General features: G+C 45.5%; 1 protein-coding gene across 2 annotated transcripts in view; it reads right to left on the bottom strand.

The window, feature by feature from the left end:
- The window catches only part of LOC110536079 (inositol polyphosphate 5-phosphatase K), a 45,476-nt gene that overhangs the window by 5,363 nt on the left and 17,423 nt on the right, over positions 1–22,690 (bottom strand). For both annotated transcript variants that reach the window (XM_036935930.1, XM_021621619.2), the window contains exons 2-6: positions 15,754–16,309; positions 14,900–15,007; positions 14,432–14,540; positions 8,482–8,598; positions 714–889 (exon numbers count right to left, since the gene is read on the bottom strand). In XM_036935930.1, coding sequence (XP_036791825.1) covers positions 714–889; positions 8,482–8,598; positions 14,432–14,540; positions 14,900–15,007; positions 15,754–16,309 — 1,066 coding nt within the window. The remainder of the gene's footprint in view (positions 1–713; positions 890–8,481; positions 8,599–14,431; positions 14,541–14,899; positions 15,008–15,753; positions 16,310–22,690) is intronic.

Raw genomic sequence — 22,690 nt, 5'->3', positions numbered from 1 at the left:
CGTATTCCAGTGTTCATATGTATAGAGACTAACTCGTGTTCCAGTGTTCATATGTATAGAGACTAACTCGTGGTCCAGTGTTCATATGTATAGAGACTAACTCGTGTTCCAGTGTTCATATGTATAGAGACTAACTCGTGTTCCAGTGTTCATATGAATAGAGACTAACTCGTGTTCCAGTGTTCATATGTATAGAGACTAACTCGTGTTCCAGTGTTCATATGTATAGAGACTAACTCGTGTTCCAGTGTTCATATGTATAGAGACTAACTCGTGTTCCAGTGTTCATATGTATAGAGACTAACTCGTGTTCCAGTGTTCATATGTATAGAGACTAACTCGTATTCCAGTGTTCATATGTATAGAGACTAACTCGTGGTCCAGTGTTCATATGTATAGAGACTAACTCGTGTTCCAGTGTTCATATGTATAGAGACTAACTCGTGTTCCAGTGTTCATATGTATAGAGACTAACTCGTGTTCCAGTGTTCATATGTATAGAGACTAACTCGTGGTCCAGTGTTCATATGTATAGAGACTAACTCGTGGTCCAGTGTTCATATGTATAGAGACTAACTCGTGGTCCAGTGTTCATATGTATAGAGACTAACTCGTGGTCCAGTGTTCATATGTATAGAGACTAACTCGTGGTCCAGTGTTCATATGTATAGAGACTAACTCGTGGTCCAGTGTTCATATGTATAGAGACTAACTCGTGGTCCAGCACCCCTGTGGCAGCCTGGCCTTCAAACTGCTGCTGCTGCAGGATGCTCTCAAAGTCCTCCATGCGCTGCTCAGAGTTCTCCATGTGGGCCGGCAAGTGGCAGTTCAAGAAACAGATGGTGTGACCGAACACAGACATGCGCGCACTCACACCCCCTTTATTACCCTACAACAGGACCGAAGAAATGAGAGGGAGTGAGAGAATAAAGGAAGGGGTAGAGTGAGAGTGAGAGAAAAAGAGAGAAACAGAATAAGGTTGACGATTGGGGACAAGAGAAGAATGGTAAAATTAGTATGATGTAATAAAACATTCAATTTGCAAACCGAAAGAACAAATGGTACGAATAGTAACCTAGCCTATGAGACCAACCCCCAGTGCGGAAACCTATCTGAGGGCAGGAAGTTTGTGGATACATGAATGACCAGTGAATGACATGATCAATATTTAACGTGCAGTGCTCTATGTGAATGAAGGCAGGATGGAGCCGTGTGCTTCCTCCTGCTGCTCATCCTCAACAGCTCTGACCTACAAAAATACAAGAGATGACACAGCAGAGGGAGACCTGCAGAATGTGTTGATGCTTATCTGAGTTCATACAGAGAGGACAATAGAAAGACACAGTGAATTACTACAGCAAAACAGGCAGACAGACAGCCTCTGCAAACTTTGATCAACTGCATGGGCTTTCATTACCCTTAAAGGGTACATCATAGGAAACTGATTATTTTAAGTTCAGATCTCATGTCATGTATTGTCATGTTGTGTCTTGTTCCTGTTCTTTCTCTTCACCCTGTCTCCCTCTGCTGGTCGTATTGGGTTGCCTTCTCTTCCCCTCCTTCCCCCAGCTGTTCCTTGTCTTCTCTAACTACCTCGTTCACCCTTTTCCCACCTGTTCCCTTTTTCCCTCTGATTAGGTCTCTATTTCTCTCTCTGTTCCTGCTTCTGTCTTTGTCAGATTCTCGTTTGAGTTTCTCATGCCAGAACCAAACTATCGTCTTGTTTGCTTCAACCTTGTCCTGTCCTGTCGGAATCTGCCTGTTCATCTGAGGCTACGTGTGATCAGGTACCTCTGTCCTCTACAACCCAGCTAATCCCCTCTGCTGCTAGAAGAGGACTCTAACCCAGCTATTCTCCTCTGCTGCTAGAAGGGGAACTCTTCTGTGATATTCAGAAGGACTTTATGTTTCATTTGTCGCCCTCTCTGCGGGTTGTTTATTTTGCCTTCATATCCATTTGAAGAGGATCTATGTCTTACCTGTGTTTCGACATTAAAGAACTCTGTTTTTGTTAAACCGCTTTTGGGTCCTCAATCACGTGCATGACAGAAGAAACTGACCAAGAATGGACACAGCGACTTCGGATCCTCTCCACTCAGCCGTCGAGATCCAGGGAGCGATGCTAGGCAGACACGAGCAGGAATTGTCTGCTGCTCGACATACCGTTGAGACCCTGGCCGCCCAAGTCTCCAACCTCACAGAACAGATTCACCATCTCTGCCTCGATCCACCGGCCACTTCCAGGGCTTTCGAATCTACGGAGCCCAGAATCAATAACCCGCCGTGTTACTCTGGGGAGCCCACTGAATGCCGCTCGTTCCTCACCCAGTGTGATATTGTGTTTTCTCTCCAGCCCAACACTTACTCCAGGAGCACAGCTCGTATCGCCTACGTCATATCTCTCCTTACTGGACGGGCTCGTGAGTGGGGCACGGCAATCTGGGAGGCAAGGGCTGAGTGTACTAACCAGTATCAGGACTTTAAGGAGGAGATGATACGGGTTTTTGATCGTTCTGTTTTTGGGGAGGAGGCTTCCAGGGCCCTGTCTTCCCTATGTCAAGGTAATCGATCCATAACAGACTACTCTATTGAGTTTCGCACTCTTGCTGCCTCCAGTGACTGGAACGAGCCGGCTTTGCTCGCTCGTTTTCTGGAGGGTCTCCGCGCGGAGGTAAAGGATGAGATTCTCTCCCGGGAGGTTCCTTCCAGCGTGGATTCCTTGATTGAACTCGCTATTCGCATAGAGCGACGGGTTGATCTTCGTCACCGAGCTCGTGGAAAGGAGCTTGCGTTCTCCGTTGCCCCCCTCTCCGCATCACTACCATCTTCCTCTGCCGGCTCGGGTGCTGAGCCTATGCAGCTGGGAGGTATCCGCATCTCGACTAAGGAGAGGGAACGGAGAATCACCAACCGCCTCTGTCTCTATTGCGGTTCTGCTGGTCATTTTGTCACTTCATGTCCAGTAAAAGCCAGAGCTCATCAGTAAGCGGAGGGCTACTGGTGAGCGCTACTACTCCTGTCTCTCCTTCAAGATCCTGCACTACCTTGTCGGTCCATCTACGCTGGACCGGTTCGTCAGCTTCCTGCAGTGCCTTGATAGACTCTGGGGCGGAGGGCTGTTTTATGGACGAGACCTGGGCTCGGGAACATGACATTCCTCTCAGACAGTTAAGGGAGCCCACGACCTTGTTCGCTTTGGATGGTAGTCCTCTCCCCAGGATTCAGCGTGAGACGCTACCTTTAACCCTCACTGTCTCTGGTAATCATAGCGAAACCCTTTCTTTTTACATTTTTCGTTCACCTTTTACACCTGTTGTTTTGGGCCATCCCTGGCTAGTTTGTCATAATCCTTCTATTAATTGGTCTAGTAATTCTATCCTCTCCTGGAACGTCTCTTGTCATGTGAAATGTTTAATGTCTGCTATCCCTCCTGTTTCCTCTGTCTCTTCTTCACAGGAGGAGCCTGGTGATTTGACAGGGGTGCCGGAGGAATATCACGATCTGCGCACGGTGTTCAGTCGGTCCAGGGCCACCTCTCTTCCTCCACACCGGTCGTATGATTGTAGTATTGATCTCCTTCCGGGAACCACTCCCCCCCGGGGTAGACTATACTCTCTGTCGGCTCCCGAACGTAAGGCTCTCGAAGATTATTTGTCTGTAGCTCTTGACGCCGGTACCATAGTCCCCTCCTCCTCTCCCGCCGGAGCGGGGTTTTTTTTTGTCAAAAAGAAGGACGGGTCTCTGCGCCCCTGCATAGATTATCGAGGGCTGAATGACATAACAGTGAAGAATCGTTATCCGCTTCCTCTTATGTCTTCAGCCTTCGAGATCCTGCAGGGAGCCAGATTTTTCACTAAGTTGGACCTTCGTAACGCTTACCATCTCGTGCGCATCAGGGAAGGGGACGAGTGGAAGACGGCGTTTAACACTCCGTTAGGGCACTTTGAATACCGGGTTCTTCCTTTCGGCCTCGCTAACGCTCCAGCTGTCTTTCAGGCATTAGTCAATGACGTCCTGAGAGACATGCTGAACATCTTTGTTTTCGTTTACCTTGACGATATCCTGATTTTTTCACCGTCACTCCAGATTCATGTTCAGCACGTTCGACGTGTCCTCCAGCGCCTTTTAGAGAATTGTCTTTTTGTGAAGGCTGAGAAGTGCACTTTTCATGCCTCCTCCGTCACATTTCTCGGTTCTGTTATTTCCGCTGAAGGCATTAAGATGGATCCCGCTAAGGTCCAAGCTGTCATTGATTGGCCCGTCCCTAAGTCACGCGTCGAGCTGCAGCGCTTTCTCGGCTTCGCGAACTTCTATCGTCGTTTCATCCGTAATTTCGGTCAGGTGGCAGCTCCTCTCACAGCCCTTACTTCTGTCAAGACGTGCTTTAAGTGGTCCGTTTCCGCCCAGGGAGCTTTTGATCTCCTCAAGAATCGTTTTACATCCGCACCTATCCTTGTTACACCTGACGTCTCTAGACAGTTCGTTGTCGAGGTTGACGCGTCAGAGGTGGGCGTGGGAGCCATTCTTTCTCAGCGCTCCCTCTCTGACGACAAGGTCCACCCTTGCGCATATTTTTCTCATCGCCTGTCGCCGTCGGAACGTAACTATGATGTGGGAAACCGCGAACTGCTCGCCATCCGCTTAGCCCTAGGCGAATGGCGACAGTGGTTGGAGGGGGCGACCGTTCCTTTTTTCGTTTGGACTGACCATAGGAACCTTGAGTACATCCGTTCTGCCAAACGACTTAATGCGCGTCAGGCTCGTTGGGCGCTGTTTTTCGCTCGTTTCGAGTTCGTGATTTCTTATCGTCCGGGCTCTAAGAACACCAAGCCTGATGCTTTATCTCGTCTCTTCAGTTCTTCAGTAGCCTCCACTGACCCCGAGGGGATTCTCCCTGAGGGGCGTGTTGTCGGGTTGACTGTCTGGGGAATTGAGAGGCAGGTAAAGCAAGCACTCACTCACACTCCGTCGCCGCGCGCTTGTCCTAGGAACCTTCTTTTCGTTCCCGTTCCTACTCGTCTGGCCGTTCTTCAGTGGGCTCACTCTGCCAAGTTAGTCGGCCACCCTGGCGTTCGGGGTACGCTTGCTTCCATTCGCCAGCGTTTTTGGTGGCCCACCCGGGAGCATGACACGCGTCGTTTCGTGGCTGCTTGTTCGGTCTGCGCGCAGACTAAGTCCGGTAACTCCCCTCCTGCCGGCCGTCTCAGGCCGCTTCCCATTCCCTCTCGACCGTGGTCTCACATCGCCTTAGATTTTATCACCGGACTGCCATCGTCAGCGGGGAAGACTGTTATTCTTACGGTTGTCGATAGGTTCTCTAAGGCGGCTCATTTTATTCCCCTTGCTAAGCTCCCTTCTGCTAAAGAAACGGCACAAATCATCATCGAGAATGTTTTCAGAATTCATGGCCTTCCGTCAGACGTCGTTTCGGACAGGGGTCCGCAATTCACGTCTCAATTTTGGAGGGAGTTTTGCCGTTTGATTGGGGCTTCCGTCAGTCTCTCTTCCGGCTTTCACCCCCAGTCTAACGGTCAAGCAGAACGGGCCAATCAGACTATTGGTCGCATCTTACGCAGTCTTTCTTTTCGCAACCCTGCGTCTTGGTCAGAACAGCTCCCCTGGGCAGAATACGCCCACAACTCGCTTCCTTCGTCTGCGACCGGGCTATCTCCTTTTCAGAGTAGCCTCGGGTACCAGCCTCCGCTGTTCTCATCTCAGTTCGCCGAGTCCAGCGTCCCCTCCGCTCAGGAGGCTTTTGTCCAACGTTGCGAGCGCACCTGGAAGAGGGTCAGGTCTGCACTTTGCCGTTATAGGGCGCAGACTGTGAGAGCCGCTAATAAGCGTAGAACTAAGAGTCCTAGATATTGTCGCGGTCAGAGAGTTTGGCTCTCCACTCAGAACCTTCCCCTTAAGACAGCTTCTCGCAAGTTGACCCCGCGGTTCATTGGTCCGTTCCGTATTTCTCAGATCATCAATCCTGTCGCAGTGCGACTTCTTCTTCCGCGATATCTTCGTCGCGTCCACCCGGTCTTCCATGTCTCCTGTGTTAAGCCCGTTCTTCGCGCCCCCGTTCGCCCCCCCCCCCCCCCCATCCTTGTCGAGGGCGCACCTATCTACAGGGTCCGTAAGATTTTGGACATGCGTCCTCGGGGCCGTGGTCATCAGTACCTAGTGGATTGGGAGGGGTACGGTCCTGAGGAAAGGAGTTGGGTTCCCTCTCGGGACGTGCTGGACCGTTCGCTGATCGATGATTTCCTCCGTTGCCGCCAGGTTTCCTCCTCGAGTGCGCCAGGAGGCGCTCGGTGAGTGGGGGGGTACTGTCATGTATTGTCATGTTGTGTCTTGTTCCTGTTCTTTCTCTTCACCCTGTCTCCCTCTGCTGGTCGTATTGGGTTGCCTTCTCTTCCCCTCCTTCCCCCAGCTGTTCCTTGTCTTCTCTAACTACCTCGTTCACCCTTTTCCCACCTGTTCCCTTTTTCCCTCTGATTGGGTATCTATTTCTCTCTCTGTTCCTGCTTCTGTCTTTGTCAGATTCTCGTTTGAGTTTCTCATGCCAGAACCAAACTATCGTCTTGTTTGCTTCAACCTTGTCCTGTCCTGTCGGAATCTGCCTGTTCATCTGAGGCTACGTGTGATCAGGTACCTCTGTCCTCTACAACCCAGCTAATCCCCTCTGCTGCTAGAAGAGGACTCTAACCCAGCTATTCTCCTCTGCTGCTAGAAGGGGAACTCTTCTGTGATATTCAGAAGGACTTTATGTTTCATTTGTCGCCCTCTCTGCGGGTTGTTTATTTTGCCTTCATATCCATTTGAAGAGGATCTATGTCTTACCTGTGTTTCGACATTAAAGAACTCTGTTTTTGTTAAACCGCTTTTGGGTCCTCAATCACGTGCATGGCATCTCATTTACATATCTACAGAAATTATCTGGGGAGTGTTTAAAGGGATACTTTGGGATTGTGGCAAATAAGCCCTTTATCTACTTCCCCAGAGTCAAATGAACTTGCGGATACCATATTTATGTCTCTGCCAACAGTTTGAAGGAAGTTGATAACTAGCATTAACGCAATGACTGGGAGCCTATGGTAAATAGCGCAATGCTAGTTAGCATTGGCTCACGAAACTACCTCTAACTTCCTTCATACTGGATGCATATACATACAAATGCTATCCATGAGTTCATCTGACTCCGGGGTAGTAGATAAAGGGTTTTATGGCCAAAATCCTGAAGTATCCCTTTAAAGGTAGACTCAGCAACATGACGTTGCTACAAGCAGCACCGCAGATACTGAGATGAGCGAGATGCAAGATTTCACACTGTTCACGGTGTGGAAGCCAGGGCACCAAAACAGAGGAGAAGATGAGCCTCGCGCATCAACGCTCTTAGTTGTTGCGGCAAATTGACCTGTTTACTTTCTGCATCTATGTCATATCGCTGAGTCTACCTTTAATGCCATGAACCATAAAGGCATTCTATCTTTAAGAATACTAAAGCACCACCTTCTGGACATCAGAGGTATGGAGGCAGACTCCCAGACAAGCTTTGGGTACAGCCTGCTCAAACATAACCCTTCCTGCTAAATAGTGAGAAGTAAGGGAAACAGAGGCCAACAGAAGCAACCCTGGAGGGAAGGTCTTTTTTTATCCTTAGCACTGCCTTGTTGTCCTTAGACTGACTGGCTGTGAGAAGGCTTTTTAAAGCTAGAAGTTGCTAGATACATTTTTGAACTTTCAGAACCCCAAATATAAGCTTGTTTTACTCCAATGTTTGTAAACAATGTACTGTAAATGTATGGTCAGTGCTTGCATCCATAGCTCTGTCTATAAGTCTGAGAGTGGTAAAATTCCTCCAGGCCCATCCCTCAGCTTCTTACTAAAGAGGTGAGGTGACTGCTTTGTTTCAGTGAAAGAAAAAGAAAAGGGATTCACTCACTACTGTAAGTCACTCTAGATAAGAGTGTCTCCTAAATGACAAATGTAAAATGCAATTAAAGATTCTAGCTTTAAGGGTGGGTCAGTTCTGATTGTGCACTTCAGTTCAATAGCGCTGACATTCCCACTTCTATATCTTAGCCTAGGGTGTTGCGGCTGTCTTCATTAATGTGGTCGGTCTGATTCCCCCTGAGTTGGTGATTAGGATAAGTCAGTGTAGGACTGGGAATTACCAGAGACCTCACGATACGATATTGTCACAATACTTAGGTGCCGATACGATATGTATTGTGATTATCACGATTCTATATGTATTGCGATTCGATACTGTGATTTTATTGAGATTTGATGTTCAAAACATATCGCTCACTATATGTCTGCTGCAGAGAAACAAGAGAGAGCATGATACAATTAGTCAAATATCAATATAATATCATCCAAAAATTATATTGCGATATGTAACAAGCGATTTCTTCCCCATCACTAGTCATTGTGGACAGTTTTGTGTGGTTCTCTGTAGAATGTAGTCTCAAAAGGCAGGTGTCTTACCCAGTAGCCCCCTAGGCCGGTGCGGGTGGTCTCTGTCTGCACCCCTCGGAGGAAGGGGAGGTGGTAGTACTTAGCGAAGACCAGCAGCAACACCCCCTGCATCCGCTGGGACGTCACCTGAGACAGAGCGAGAGAGAGGGGAAGAAAATGGAGGGAGGGAGACAGAAATGGTAGAGAAGTTGTGAGATAATGAGTCACAATGTAAGGTGATGGGGGAGGTAAATTGTCTCCTGCTAAATTTGACAATTAGAAATAAATTAGCCATTATAGACGAGCTGATTGCCTATAAAGCCTACTGATAAGTAGACACGAGTTGCTTGTATTCACCCATGTTCTCGTAGTCCACCATTCATTGGGATAATGATTACTGTAATCTCTAGGCAAATGAACACCTCTATTTTATATTGGCAAGTTTACATACACATCCTCTCTGGGCTGTCTGCCTGAAGCCTGCTAACTGAACGACTGGATATAACTGTATGTATGTCTGTCTCTCTACTGTGTACCAGTTCTGTCTCTCTCTCATCAGGATTCAGTGGTCCAGCTCTCCCACTGTTTTACATGAGGCAGCGAACCAAAAGGAGGGCATAGCCTCCCCTACCTTCTCTGTCTAAACAGTAAACCCATGTGAGGGAAAAATATGATGCATGATTTGACAATCCTGCACTGTGGAATACATGATACAGCATACACCACAGTAGGCCTGTACTCACAATTATCATATTGAGCCTACCCAGCCAGCAAATGTATTTCACTTGCATTTTATTGGTCTAGATACCAGGTAATACAGTTTTGGATATTTCTATCTACTAATAAAGGGTTAAATGCTGTAAACATTTCCTCACTCTAGACCAGAGATTAAAGTAATGCTACTCCCTTCCCCTGTAAATACACTCCAGTCACATCCACATCCATAAGAAGCCTGACCTCGCATCGCTGGGACCTGTGATGCCCTCAATGCATTAACAGAAGCACACATCTCCACGAGAGAGAAGGCCCCTCTTGCTTGCATACTCACTGGCTATTTGGAGGACTTGGTTGTGTAATGGGCTCTATTGAACCATAAACTGGACTAGGTTTATGTATTTATGTGTGTATGTTTCTGTGTAAGGACATAGTGAATGCGAGCCTGTGTGTTCTGTATGCGTGATTGTGTGTAAATGACAGTGTGAATAAGTGTAGATGCGTGTATGTGTCAGTGTGTGTGGGGTTGAAAGACGTGCTGCTAGGTGACCTAAACTGTGACATGCTTAACACCCCGGCCATCCTACAATCTAAGCTTGATGCCCTCAATCTCACACAAATGATCAATGAATCTACCAGGTACAACCCCAAAGCCGTAAACATGGGCACCCTCATAGATATCATCCTAACCAACTTGTCCTCTAAATTCACCTCTGCTGTTTTCGACCAAGATCTCAGCGATCACTGCCTCATTACCTGCATCCGTAATGGGTCAGTGGTCAAACGACCTCCACTAACCACTATCAAACGCTCCCTGAAACCCTTCAGCGAGCAGGCCTTTCTAATCGACCTGGCCCGGGTATCCTGGAAGGATATTGACCTCACCCCGTCAGTAGAGGATGCCTGGTTATTCTTTAAAAATGCCTTCCTCACCATCTTAAATAAGCAGGCCTCATTCAAGAAATGTAGAACCAGGAACTGATACAGCCCTTGGTTCTCTCCAGACCTGACTGCCCTTAACCAACACAAAAACATCCTGTGGCATTCTGCATTAGCATCGAACACCCCCCGTGAAATGTAACTTTTCAGGGAAGTTAGAAAAACCAAGGCTAGCTTTTTCAAGCAGAAATTTGCTACCTGCAACACAAACTAAAAAAAGTTATAGGACATTGTAAATTCCATGGAGAATAAGAGTGTCTCCCCCCAGCTGCCCACTGCACTGAAGATAGGAAACTCTGTCACCACCGATAAATCCACTATAATTGAGAATTTCAATAAGCAGGTGGTCATGCTTTCCACCTGGCTACACCTACCCTAGTCAACAGCCCTGCACCCTCCACAGCAACTTGCCCAAGCCTCCCCATTTCTTCTTAACCCAAATCCAGATAGCTGATGTTCTGAAAGAGCTGCAAAATCTCGACCCCACAAATCAGCCGGGCTAGACAATCTGGACCCTTTCTTTCTAAAATGATCTGCCGAAATTGTTGCAACCCCTATTACTAGCCTGTTCAACCTCTCTTTTGTGTTGTCTGAGATTCCCAAAGATTGGAAAGCAACTGCGGTCATCCCCCTCTTCAAAGAGGGGGACACTCTTGACCCAAACTGCTACAGACCTATATCTATCCTACCCTGCCTTTCTAAGGTCTTCGAAAGCCAAGTTAACAAACAGATCACCGACCATTTCGAATCCCACCGTACCTTTTCCGCTATGCAATCCGGTTTCAGAGCTGGTCATGGGTGCACCTCAGCCACGCTCAAGGTCCTAAACGATATCATAACCGCCATCGATAAGAGACAATACTGTGCAGCAGTATTCATTGACCTGGCCAAGGCTTTCGACTCTGTCAATCACCACATCCTCATCGGCAGACTCAAAAGCCTTGGTTTCTCAAATGATTGCCTCGGGCTGGTTCACCAACTACTTCTCCGACAGAGTTCAGTGTGTCAAATCTGAGGGCCTGTTGTTCGGGCCTCTGGCAGTCTCTATGGGGGTGCCACAGGGTTAATTTTTTGGGCTGACTCTCTTCTCTATATACATCAATGATGTCAATGTTACAAGAAAAACTAAATGCATGCTCTTTAACTGATTGCTGCCTGCACCTGCCCGCCTGACCAGCATCACTACTCTGGACAGTTCTGACTTAGAATATGTGGACAACTACAAATACCTAGGTGTCTGGTTAGACTGTAAACTCTCCTTCCAGACTCACATAAAACATCTCCAATTCAAAGTTAAGTCTAGAATTGGATTCCTATTTCGCAAAAAAAGCATCCTTCACCCATGCTGCCAAACATACCCTCGTAAAACTGACCATCTTACCGATCCTCGACTTCGGCGATGTCATTTACAAAATAGCCTCCAACACCCTACTCAACAAATTGGATGCAGTCTATCACAGTGCCACCCGTTTTGTCACCAAAGCACCATATACTACCCACCACTGCGACCTGTTGGCTCTCGTTGGCTGGCCCTTGCTTCATACTCATCGCAAAACCCACTGGCTCCATGTCATCTACAAGACCCTGCTAGGTAAAGTCCCGCCTTATCTCTGCTCGCTGGTCACCATAGCAAAGCCAATTCCTCCTTTGGCCGCCTCTCCTTCCAGTTCTCTGCTGCCATTGACTGGAACTAACTACAAACATCTCTGAAACTGGAAACACTTATCTCCCTCACTAGTTTTAAGCACCAGCTGTCAGAGCAGCTTACAGATCACTGCACCTGTACATAGCCCATCTATAAATAGCCCAAACAACTACCACTTCCCCTACTGTATTTATTTATTTAGCTCCTTTGCACCCCAGTATTTCTACTTTGCACACTCATCTACTGTCAAATCTAGCATTCCAGTGTTTTAATTGCTATATTGTATTTACTTCACCACCATGGCCTATTTATTGCCTTTACCTCCCTTATCTCACCTCATTTGCTCACATTGTATATAGACTTATTTCTACTGTATTATTAACTGTATGTTTGTTTTACTCCATGTGTAACTTGTTGTATGTGTCGAACTGCTTTGCTTTATCTTGGCCAGGTCACAGTTGAAAATGAGAACTTGTTCTCAACTTGCCTACCTGGTTAAATAAAGGTGAAATATATATAGATATTTTAAAACATCTCTGATTAACTTCAGAAAACATTTGGGAATGCTGCTGAGGGCTGCCAAACCACATTTTGGGTTGATAATACAAAATACATTAGGCATACGAGTGTGTGTGTGTGTGTGTGTGTGTGTGTGTGTGTGTGTGTGTGTGTGTGTGTGTGTGTGTGTGTGTGTGTGTGTGTGTGTGTGTGTGTGTGTGTGTGTGTGTGTGTGTGTGTGTGTGTGTGTGTGTACATGTTTGACTTAGGCCTGAGATGAGCTGTTAGACAGTTTTGCAGAGGAAGTCAAGCGCATATCCAGCAAATCAAATCAAAGTTTATTTGTCACGTGCGCCGAATACAACAGGTGTAGTCGACCTTACAGTGAAATGCTTACTTACAGGCTCTAACCAATAGTGCAAGAAAGGTATTACACTGCATAGTGTAATGCCGGGCCTCAGCTCTGAAGACCGTGGGAATATTCATATGCAATTCATCTTTCACAAGCGTTTTCTTTACTTAAACAACATTACATTGTTTCCTGTGATTCGTCTCTAAAATACAACATTTTTGATTGGTTGATATGTCCACCAAAATAACAATAGATGTAGCCTGGGTCTGTTTCTGCTCTCTTGCCAACTCCTTATAGAATTGTCATGCCAAACAAAATGACAGCAACGGGGTTGGCAAGAGCACAAACAGATCTGGGCCTACAATAGCTTCAATAGAGAGTGCTGATTAGAGAAGATCTGATTGACGTATTTGTCTGTAGGGTGGATGGTTTGGCAAGCTCTCTTCTTATAGGTCTAATCACCAGCCAAGTCTGACAGTGGGCTGTGAGAGCGGAGGAGAGCGGACAGAGGGGAGGGGATATTACTGACAGTGACCTTAGGGAGAGAAAAGAGGGGTTGTTGGGTTACAGGTCATTCTTGGAGACCTTATGTCTGTACAACAACCATGACTAGACAGACGACTACAGTAATACTGTTATGGTTGAAGTTCAGTGGTAACACATAGAGTACAGATACTAACAACCACTCAGACATACAATCCTAACAAATACCCATGCATGCAGGTGAACACATATGCACATAAAAAGCTCTCATGAGCAACATTATAAGAGTGATTTGTAGTCAAGCAGGGCATGAGATGAAGGCCAGGGGACAGAATCAGTCTCACTGTCACAGAGCCATCAACACAGGGCGAGCCTTCAGTCCAGAAATAAACCAGCACCCTGAGAGACCTCTCATCTAGCTTTCTGTTGTCTCTCTACAGCTGATTCATCCTCTCTACCTACCTCTCCAACAGTGTGGAATAATGTGTTAGATACTGACAGGCCAAGAAACACCAACCACACTGCACCAGCTGTGGCAGGACCCCCTCCTCTCCCTTACTCTGTCTTTCTGTCTTTCTCTCTCAGACACACACACGCACACGCACACACACACACAAGCACGTTTGAATAGATGGAGCGTAAATAAGCACATTGGAAATGGATGAAACATTTTCTGTAACCAATAGTGTTGCAGCAAGTCACAGAGCTGAGAGAGAGAGAGCGAGACAGAGAGAGAGAGAGAGAGAGGGAGAGAGAGAGAGAGAGAGAGAGAGAGAGAGAGAGAGAGAGAGAGAGAAAGAAAGAGAGACAGAGAGAGAGAGAGAGAGAGAGAGAGAGACAGAGAAAGAGAGACAGAGAGAGAGAGACAGACAGACAGAGAGAGAGAGAGACAGAGAGAGAGAGAGAGAGAGAGAGAGAGAGAAAGAGAGACAGAGAGAGACAGAGAGAAAGAGAGAGACAGAGAGAGAGAGAGAAAGAGAGACAGAGAGAGAGACAGAGAGATAGAGAGACAGAGAGAGAGAGAGACAGAGAGAGAGAGAGAGAGAGAGAGAGAGAGAGAGAGAGACAGAGACAGAGACAGAGACAGAGACAGAAACAGAGACAGAGAGAGTAATGAGCCCATCCGCTCCACTATGCCCTCACATATTATACACATCACATTGACTGGCAGAGATATGATCAGAGAGAACAGCAGAGTCTAAAGACTGGCTCTCACTGCACTTACATTTCAAAATAGTTTTCACAAATGTACACAACATGAGCTCTATTTGTTTGCTCTGCATTATTTCTCTTTTTGTGTGTGCACCAGTGTGTGGGTGTCTCTGTGTCAGTGTCAACCCTTTACTGACCAGTATGTATCCGAAGGGGCTGAGTCTCTCCATGCAGGCGTCACTCCATTGGTCTGTGAAGAGAACGTCTTTCAGCCTTTTGTTGATCATTGAGTTGACTTCCTGTAGCCTGAAAGAGCAGCAGTAACACACAGTCAAAAGCTAGGGGAGGAGGAAGAGAGCGAGAGAAAGAGAGAGAGAGAGAGAGAGAGAGAGAGAGAGAGAGAGAGAGAGAGAGAGAGAGAGAGAGAGAGAGAGAGAGAGTGTGGGAAATGACTGTAACAAGGAAATGGATGGACAATAAAACATATGTAGGGGGAATATAAAGACAGCTAAATAGATGGATCAATGTTGTTTAACAGTAAAGCTAACCACTCAACCTAGGGGACTGTCTATGGAAGGCGGATAGATATAAGGGACAAGAGAGGTCTTCTGGAATACTTGGCGATGAGAAGATGGTTGGCTGACTGCCACTAGGGAAAAGCTCACCCAATTATATACATGTCTGTGTTTCCATCTCCAATGTGCAACCCCAGCAGAGCAGTGATGTCATCTGGCGGCATGGCACCGCCCACATTCCATGTGACTAGGTGCACCCTATCAGAGAGAAGGAACCCAGAATCTCACAATCACATACAGTATACAATTAATAGAAGCTTGGTTCAATCCGTAACGAAATAATTGGGCAACAGATTCTTAATGATCTGCAGACCATTTAATTACAAAGAATTTGTCAGGACATGGGAGGGCACATCCTTACTCTGTTGCCATGTAATGATACGTCTATATCTGATACACTTCGATTGATTCTCTGAGTATGCGCTCTCTCCATTAGCTTAATTAGCATCATAAATTAGAGAGGTTATCAGAGAGCTCTGACAAAGCCTTGGGGACACTGGGTATGTGTTGTGAGTATAGATAATAACACAGAGTGGGAAGTGGAAATATCTCAAACTGCTGACTGTTACAGCTTCTCAATTTGGGAGTTTCAGTGGCAAAGACACATTGTCTTGAGTTGAGCTTGAGCCAAGAGAGGAGAAGACCTTTAGAAGTAGTCACAAAACATTTTCCTCCGGCTGTACTCTGGTAGATGTGGTTTAACAGTTTCCTGCCACTGTGATAAAAGGAAATGACTCCCCAGTAAAAGTTTACTTGGTCACATGCCACTTCAACCTGTACTATGGTGCTTGGGGCCATATATTGACAAATTATTGTGTCCCCACCACAGCACTGAAGGTTTGAAGCAGGCTCTTATAAAAGTGTTTCCTGTTCATGTTCAAAACAACTATTATGCTGTAGTGAAAGCTGGATCTGATAGAAAACGCACAGAGCCAGGAGCTCACCTGAAGTCTTCCACCACCTGAGACTGTGTGTCCGCGGTGCCCACCACAGAGAAGGCCCTCTGGGCATGAGGGTTGAGATGGGGAGGTATAGGCCTGGAGGACGGTGGCTGGGGAACTGAGGCTGCTCTCATTGAGATGGGGCTCCTGGCTCCTGGGGGGTGGCCTGGGACTTTAGGGCCAGCCTTCAGAGTGGTTTCAGTGGCCCCTCCATGCCCCCCATGGGGCTTGGCTGCATCAGGCTGCAGGGGCTTAGGATGGCTGGCCCCAGCTGGAGCATCATGAGTGGTGGATCGGTCCTGGTTTGTCTCTGGAGGGTCAGGTTTTGGATCACAGACGTCCACAGAGCCCTCTATTCTGGGGGTCCTCTGAGGCCGTCGAGGCCGCACTGGGATTGACAGTTGAGGAGCAGGAGCAGAGGCAGAAGGGTCGGAGGCTGGGGCTTCTGTGCCTGGAACTACTGCTGGAGTGGGGGTTAAAACCTCTGCTAGTCCAGATGGGTTCTCAGGCTGTGGCTGGCTTTGGCTCAGGTTGTCTGGATCCATCTCCCACAAACTCACTGAAAAACAATAGCAGGAGAAAATCGTGATCACCATATTCCATCAGAGTGTCCCAGGCAGGATAGACAGATGTTTAGATGTTTAGCAATGGAAGACCAACGTTCTACATGTCTGGTGATGGTGGGGAGGGTTATTTATTATGTGCTCTCATTGACGCATCCGTTGATGTGATTGAGCAGTTCACATTCCCCCCACATTCCCCGGGTGCTCTGGTAGCATAATGCCAGCCCCGAGTTTCTGGCTGTTTGCACTCTCGTGTGTGACTGAGAGCATCTGAAACAGGTCATTAAGTTATCCAGGAGGAGAGAGAGAGCAAGAGAGAGAAAGAAAGAAAGCGAGAGAGAGAGAGAAGAGTGAAGGTGTTTAGAGAAAGCAAAGCACCAAGGGGAATTAGAGGAGGTGGCTTGGGAGGAGAGGAGGTGGAGACAGGAGAGAAAGGAAGAAAGAGAGAGAGAAGAGAGAGAGAGGGGGAGAGAGAGAGAGAGAGAGAGAGGGAGAGAGAGAGAAAGGAAGAAAGAGAGAGAGAAGAGAGAGAGAGGGAGAGAGAGGGAGAGAGAGAGAGAGAGAAAGAGAGAGAGAGAGAAAGGAAGAAAGAGAGAGAAGAGAGAGAGAGAAAGAGAGAGAGATAGAGAGAGAGAGAGAGAGAGAGAGAGGAAGAAAGAGAGAGAGAGAAGAGATAGAGAAAGGAAGAAAGAGAGAGAAGAGAGAGAGAGAGAGAGTAAATGAAGGAAGAAAGAGAGAGAGAGAGAGAAGAGAGAGAGAAAGGAAGAAAGAGAGAGAAGAGAGAGAGAGAGAGAGAGAGAGAGAGAGAGAGAGAGAATGTAAAGGAGGGGGCAACAGTTCATACTCATATTTATACCTTCCTACACTTTACACCTCTCACAGCTCTTGGACCAACTCAGAAATAGAGTGAGGAGAACACGCCGGTGTACCGCTTATCTCAGCAGCTCTCTTTGTACAGGAGCCACCTCGCCATTCCTCCGGTAACCACGGAGACGCAGAGTAAGTTCATATCAGCTCAGAACATCTGCTAGACACAAGCGACGGAAACCGCTGTAGGGTCTACAGCAATACAACCTGATAGAATGGTAATGACAACAGAGAGAAAGGGAGAAAGAGAGAGAGAAAGGGAGAGATAGAGATGGAAAGAGAACCCTAGAGGGCACTTGTTGTAGAGGTTTTCACAGGTCCAACAGACCCAAAATTCTGAGATCTGGGTCCTAAATTCTTACTTTTGTCTCGGATCTGGATCGGGTCTGATATAATTGCCACGGGTCTCAGGTATGTGCAATCAAAATTGATTTACCGACTAGACCCGACTGGACCTGTAAATTTAATGTGTGAGGTAATGAGAACTATGCAAGTTTGTTATCTGGGTCAGCCAATTGCAAATAAATAAAACGTACTGTATAGCTTATGCCTACCTGAAACTGGTTCCGGCCACTCACCTCACGTGCGCCTGCTGCTGAGGAGGGCGAGCGAGAGCGAGTGAAAGGAGGCTTGGCCTAGGCTACTGTTGATTGCGAAGATGGAGGCCTTTTTCATTGAAGTAAAACAAAAGTTAGTGAAGAAAGTGTATAGTGAAAAGAAGTCAACAAGGGGAATATCCTCTGTGAGAAGAACGTTGGCGTGGCCAAATGGACTGTGTGCAACCCGCTATTTAGGTTTGATGGAATTTTCAAACTTTTAATCTAAACCAGTTCTTTAAATATGCTAAGAGTGTTTTGTTTCATTTTGTTGAGAGATTTTTGTTGGCTAAATTAAGTTGGAACAGTATTTTAAATTTTATGCTCAGTATTTAGTTTAAGATAGTAGGCCTGTTGTAAAATAAAGTCTATTGCTGTCATTTGTTGGGTAGGCCTACGGTAGGAACTCGCCTTTGTTGGGTAGGCCTACGGTAGGAACTCGCCTTTGTTGGGTAGGCCTACGGTAGGAACTCGCCTTTGTTGGGTAGGCCTACGGTAGGAACTCGCCTTTGTTGGCAATTGCTACAATACCAGCCTGTTCAAAACTTTAAAACTTTCGTGAACGTTTAAACCTGTTCAGTTTAAATATGTGTTTTGTTTTATTCCGTTGAGCCATTTTCTATGGTGAAATGAAGTTCCAACTATAATGTTATGTTTGCCGCAATATAATAGAATTACCGGTAGGCCTATAAATAATGACTTGACTGACTTTTGGTATTACTCTAATAAAGTTAAGAAACTTTTGGGAAGGTTTGGTGTGGTGTAGCTATTATTAGGTTTCGCTACAGCAGACCTGTGAAGGCAGTGCACACTGGCACTCCAACTCCCTCTGACAATTGAGGAAGAATGTTTCAGGCCTACCAGAATTACTCCTTTAATCTAACAATATAATGCTTATCTTTATTAAAAACATTCGGATAGAAAATTCACGAATTAGCCTCCTTCTGTACGCCTATCTGTATAATAGGAACATGGCGCCGGCATTTCTCTATATTTCTCTCGGTCTCTAAGGATAGGCCTAAGCATTATATTTATAAATTATATAAATATACTGTAGAGTGGAGATGCCATAGCATTATATTTATAATATATATAAATATACTGTAGAGTGGAGATGCCTAAGCATTATATTTATAAAATATATAAATATACTGTAGAGTGGAGATGCCTAAGCATTATATTTATAAAATATATAAATATACTGTAGAGTGGAGACGCCTAAGCATTATATTTATAAAATATATAAATATACTGTAGAGTGGAGATGCCTAAGCATTATATTTATAAAATATATAAATATACTGTAGAGTGGAGATGCCTAAGCATTATATTTATAAAATATATAAATATACTGTAGAGTGGAGATGCCTAAGCATTATATTTATAAAATATATAAATATACTGTAGAGTGGAGATGCCTAAGCATTATATTTATAATATATATAAATATACTGTAGAGTGGAGATGCCATAGCATTATATTTATAATATATATAAATATACTGTAGAGTGGAGATGCCTAAGCATTATATTTATAATATATATAAATATACTGTAGAGTGGAGATGCCTAAGCATTATATTTATAATATATATAAATATACTGTAGAGTGGAGATGCCTAAGCATTATATTTATAAAATATATAAATATACTGTAGAGTGGAGACGCCTAAGCATTATATTTATAAAATATATACATTTACTGTAGAGTGGAGATGCCATAGCATTATATTTATAAAATATATAAATATACTGTAGAGTGGAGATGCCATAGCCTATCTGCATGTAGTGCCCTGATGCATTTAGTGCTCAAATCTGAATTATTGCTTTAGAAAAGTAAAAAAACAATAAAACACCAGGCAACAATAAAACACCACTATAAACCTTTGAATATGCTACACATTGAAACACAACAAATCATTTTTAGTAATTTGTTATAGGCAATTTTTAAAGACCAATATCACTTGTTTATTGATGGCACTGGCAGTGCCCAGTCTGAGGTTTCTTTCTATCTTTCTATCTGAACAGGTCCTCGGGTCCATTGTCCTCAGCTACATTCGGAACAGGTGTCCGTTTAAAAAATATATATTATGCATATCGGGTCGTGTGGGAAAGCCACAAATGCTTTTCAGAACGGGTCCAGGTTTTTGGAACCGTGAAGACCTCTAACCTGTAGTATGATGCAGCCTCTGGCCTGTGAGTGACCATGGGGCTGGGAGACATGACTCAGGGCCAGTCTGGGGCCCCTTCCCATTTCCATCACTCAACCACAGGGGTCAGGAGACAGAGACATGAGGAGAGATGCCTGGCTGGAGGAGAGACGCCATCTCTCTCACTGGCCGAGGAGAAAAAAGGAGGGCACCTCTTGACTCCCAAGACCATTGGGCATCTACCCAACACGACATTCACTCACCCTCTATAAGGTCTATCTGAAAGTACAGACACCATACCGTATCTATATCACAGAGCAAATAGCAGTGCAGTGTAATAGTAAGATAAGTCCAGATCTTAACTGCAGGCAAATGATCAAAAACAAGACAGGAAAACAAGAAGGGCTCCACTAATATTTACAAGTCTCTTAAACCAAAAACATACAAAAATTATTATCTGGTCTCACAATAAGTCACATGACATTCTGGAGCCCGAGTCGTTACCTCTAGAAGAGAGCAGATATGAGAGCTACAGCTCCTTGAAGGTCAATCCAATTCACGTGACATGTCCCGCTGAGCTGTACATTCATGGTAACATGGTGGTGTTTATGTGGACCAATAGCCTGGTCCCTGGACACATGTCTATAGTCCATATATGGTGTTTTTTGTAGAGGAATGAGGAGGAGGGTGGCTGGTGATACGGCGCACGTGGGAGAGGGTGGGTACAAAACGAGCAGCTCTGACTGGGTATGAGAGTCAGGCAGGCTAGACTATATCATCCTATGTCTCTCAACCATACACAGTAGCCTATATCATGTTTGTTCCTTTCCTATTTATACACATTGTCTCTCTCTGGTTTTATGTCATTCTCCATGACATAATCCCCTTCACTTCCACTCCTTATCTCCTTTTTCTCTCCATCGTCTCCTTAGCCTTTCCCGCCATTGTTCGTCTCCGTCTCACACACACTGTTCCTCTCTCATTTATTCTCCTATATTTTGCCTCTTCCCTGTAATTTTCTATTCACTCTATTTAACTCTGCCTGTCTATCTAATTCTACACCTAAAATTATGGCTACGCTCACTCTCTGCCTCTCTATCTCTCTACACTCTGAGGTGACACTGGTGCTGTGCACTTGTATTGTGCCTCTCAGCCAACCCCCTCACAGTCGCTATCTGTGACGTCAACGTGTCACAGTCCCGATGGCCGCTGTCATATACAGCTAGAGATAACTACAGTATCAGCAGCCAATGGAGTGATGGGGGGATGAGGTCTGGACAGAATTACTGGATAACTAGAAAGGGAGGATAGAGGAGGTAGTAGGACTGATAGTGAGCAATACAAAAAGCAGGAAAATATTATAATAACATCATTATTTAGGAAAAAGGAAACACACTGACTGACTAACAACTGCTAGTGTAAGGGAAAGGAGAGTGCACACTATATTATGAGCAGGACAAGGTTAGCTATCTACTGTAGCTACATGTCTTCCCTGAGAACTACACATGGGCCTGAATAGACAGACTACACTGACTGACAGCAACCACTTCTCATTGCAAACACGTTCTACAGGGAGAAATAGCAGAATGATTTGATAATAGCAAATCTGTCACGATGTTTACATGCACCCCCCTGAGAGAGCAAGAGGGACAGCAGGAGCAAAAGAGAGGCGGTCCTTACAGCAAACACACAAGAATACATACAGCTCTAAAAAGTAGAAACAGAAGTATCTATAGGCTGTAGAACAAATAGCAAAAACAAATGGCACCTACAATACCAGTCATAACCAAAGCTTCATGCTCAGATACAGGATTGAAATAATGCAATACTGTATTTCATTCTATTCAAGGTTATTCTTAATATTTCCTATATGCGTTCTGATGTAGCCTATCATAACATAAACCAGAACAATATAGCTGATATCCTGAACAGTGGTGGTCTCTCTGCAGATTTTCATTAAAGTCAATGACTCTGGCAGCATTGTTAAGACTGATCACATTCAGCCCACATCTTCCATGTTAATGGTTTAAATTACAGCTGAAGAGCATGTTGATTGGCTCTGCCGCGCTCCAGGGCCATATGTCCCTCCTCACAGGGATACAAATTATGTCCTGCTGCTGCCACAATTGTAGACAGACCTCTTTAAGGTCCTAGAGCAACTGGGACCCAGAAGAAATCCCCCCCACCCAACAATCCCACATCCCGAACCTTGGTTTCCAGAAACCTCAAATACAAAGGATCACCTCGTCATGGAAACAGTGTATCCTCCTTTGTCACAAGACCGCAGGCCCTACCAATCTCACTTAACTAGTCTAACTACTATAGAACCACTGCATGCAGTCCTGAACCAACATTATTCCACATGACTGTAAAGTGAAAGTGAGTAGGTATTCTATAACAGCGATGGATGAAACCCTCCTCAGGTGGCTTTGAGAAGCTGGTATACTTTGGCTGAACAGGGTGGTAGAAGACTTTCCTTATGATGTTAACAGTGAAGGACAATTCACGTCTGGGAAATAGGATTTGGTGACTATCTCTCTGCAGAGGCAGCATGTCTGAGGCACCATGTCTGAGCCAGTAACCTGACGGAATCCAACAAATTGTACAGAGAGTAACAACATAAAAAAAGGGCTCCAGTCATTAAGGAGAATCAGTAGAGGCAGAACACAAGGCGGCTGTGCTTGGATGACTGGAACATTAGACAGGCCCCGTGGATTTGGACGATTTAAAGGCTTATGCAATCTCAAAGCAAAGTCAATTAAATG

Source organism: Oncorhynchus mykiss, chromosome 11, assembly GCF_013265735.2.
Source record: "Oncorhynchus mykiss isolate Arlee chromosome 11, USDA_OmykA_1.1, whole genome shotgun sequence".
Taxonomy (NCBI): domain Eukaryota; kingdom Metazoa; phylum Chordata; class Actinopteri; order Salmoniformes; family Salmonidae; genus Oncorhynchus; species Oncorhynchus mykiss.
The sequence above is the reverse complement of the archived record's forward strand: the minus strand, read 5'-3'. Positions and strand labels throughout refer to the sequence as shown.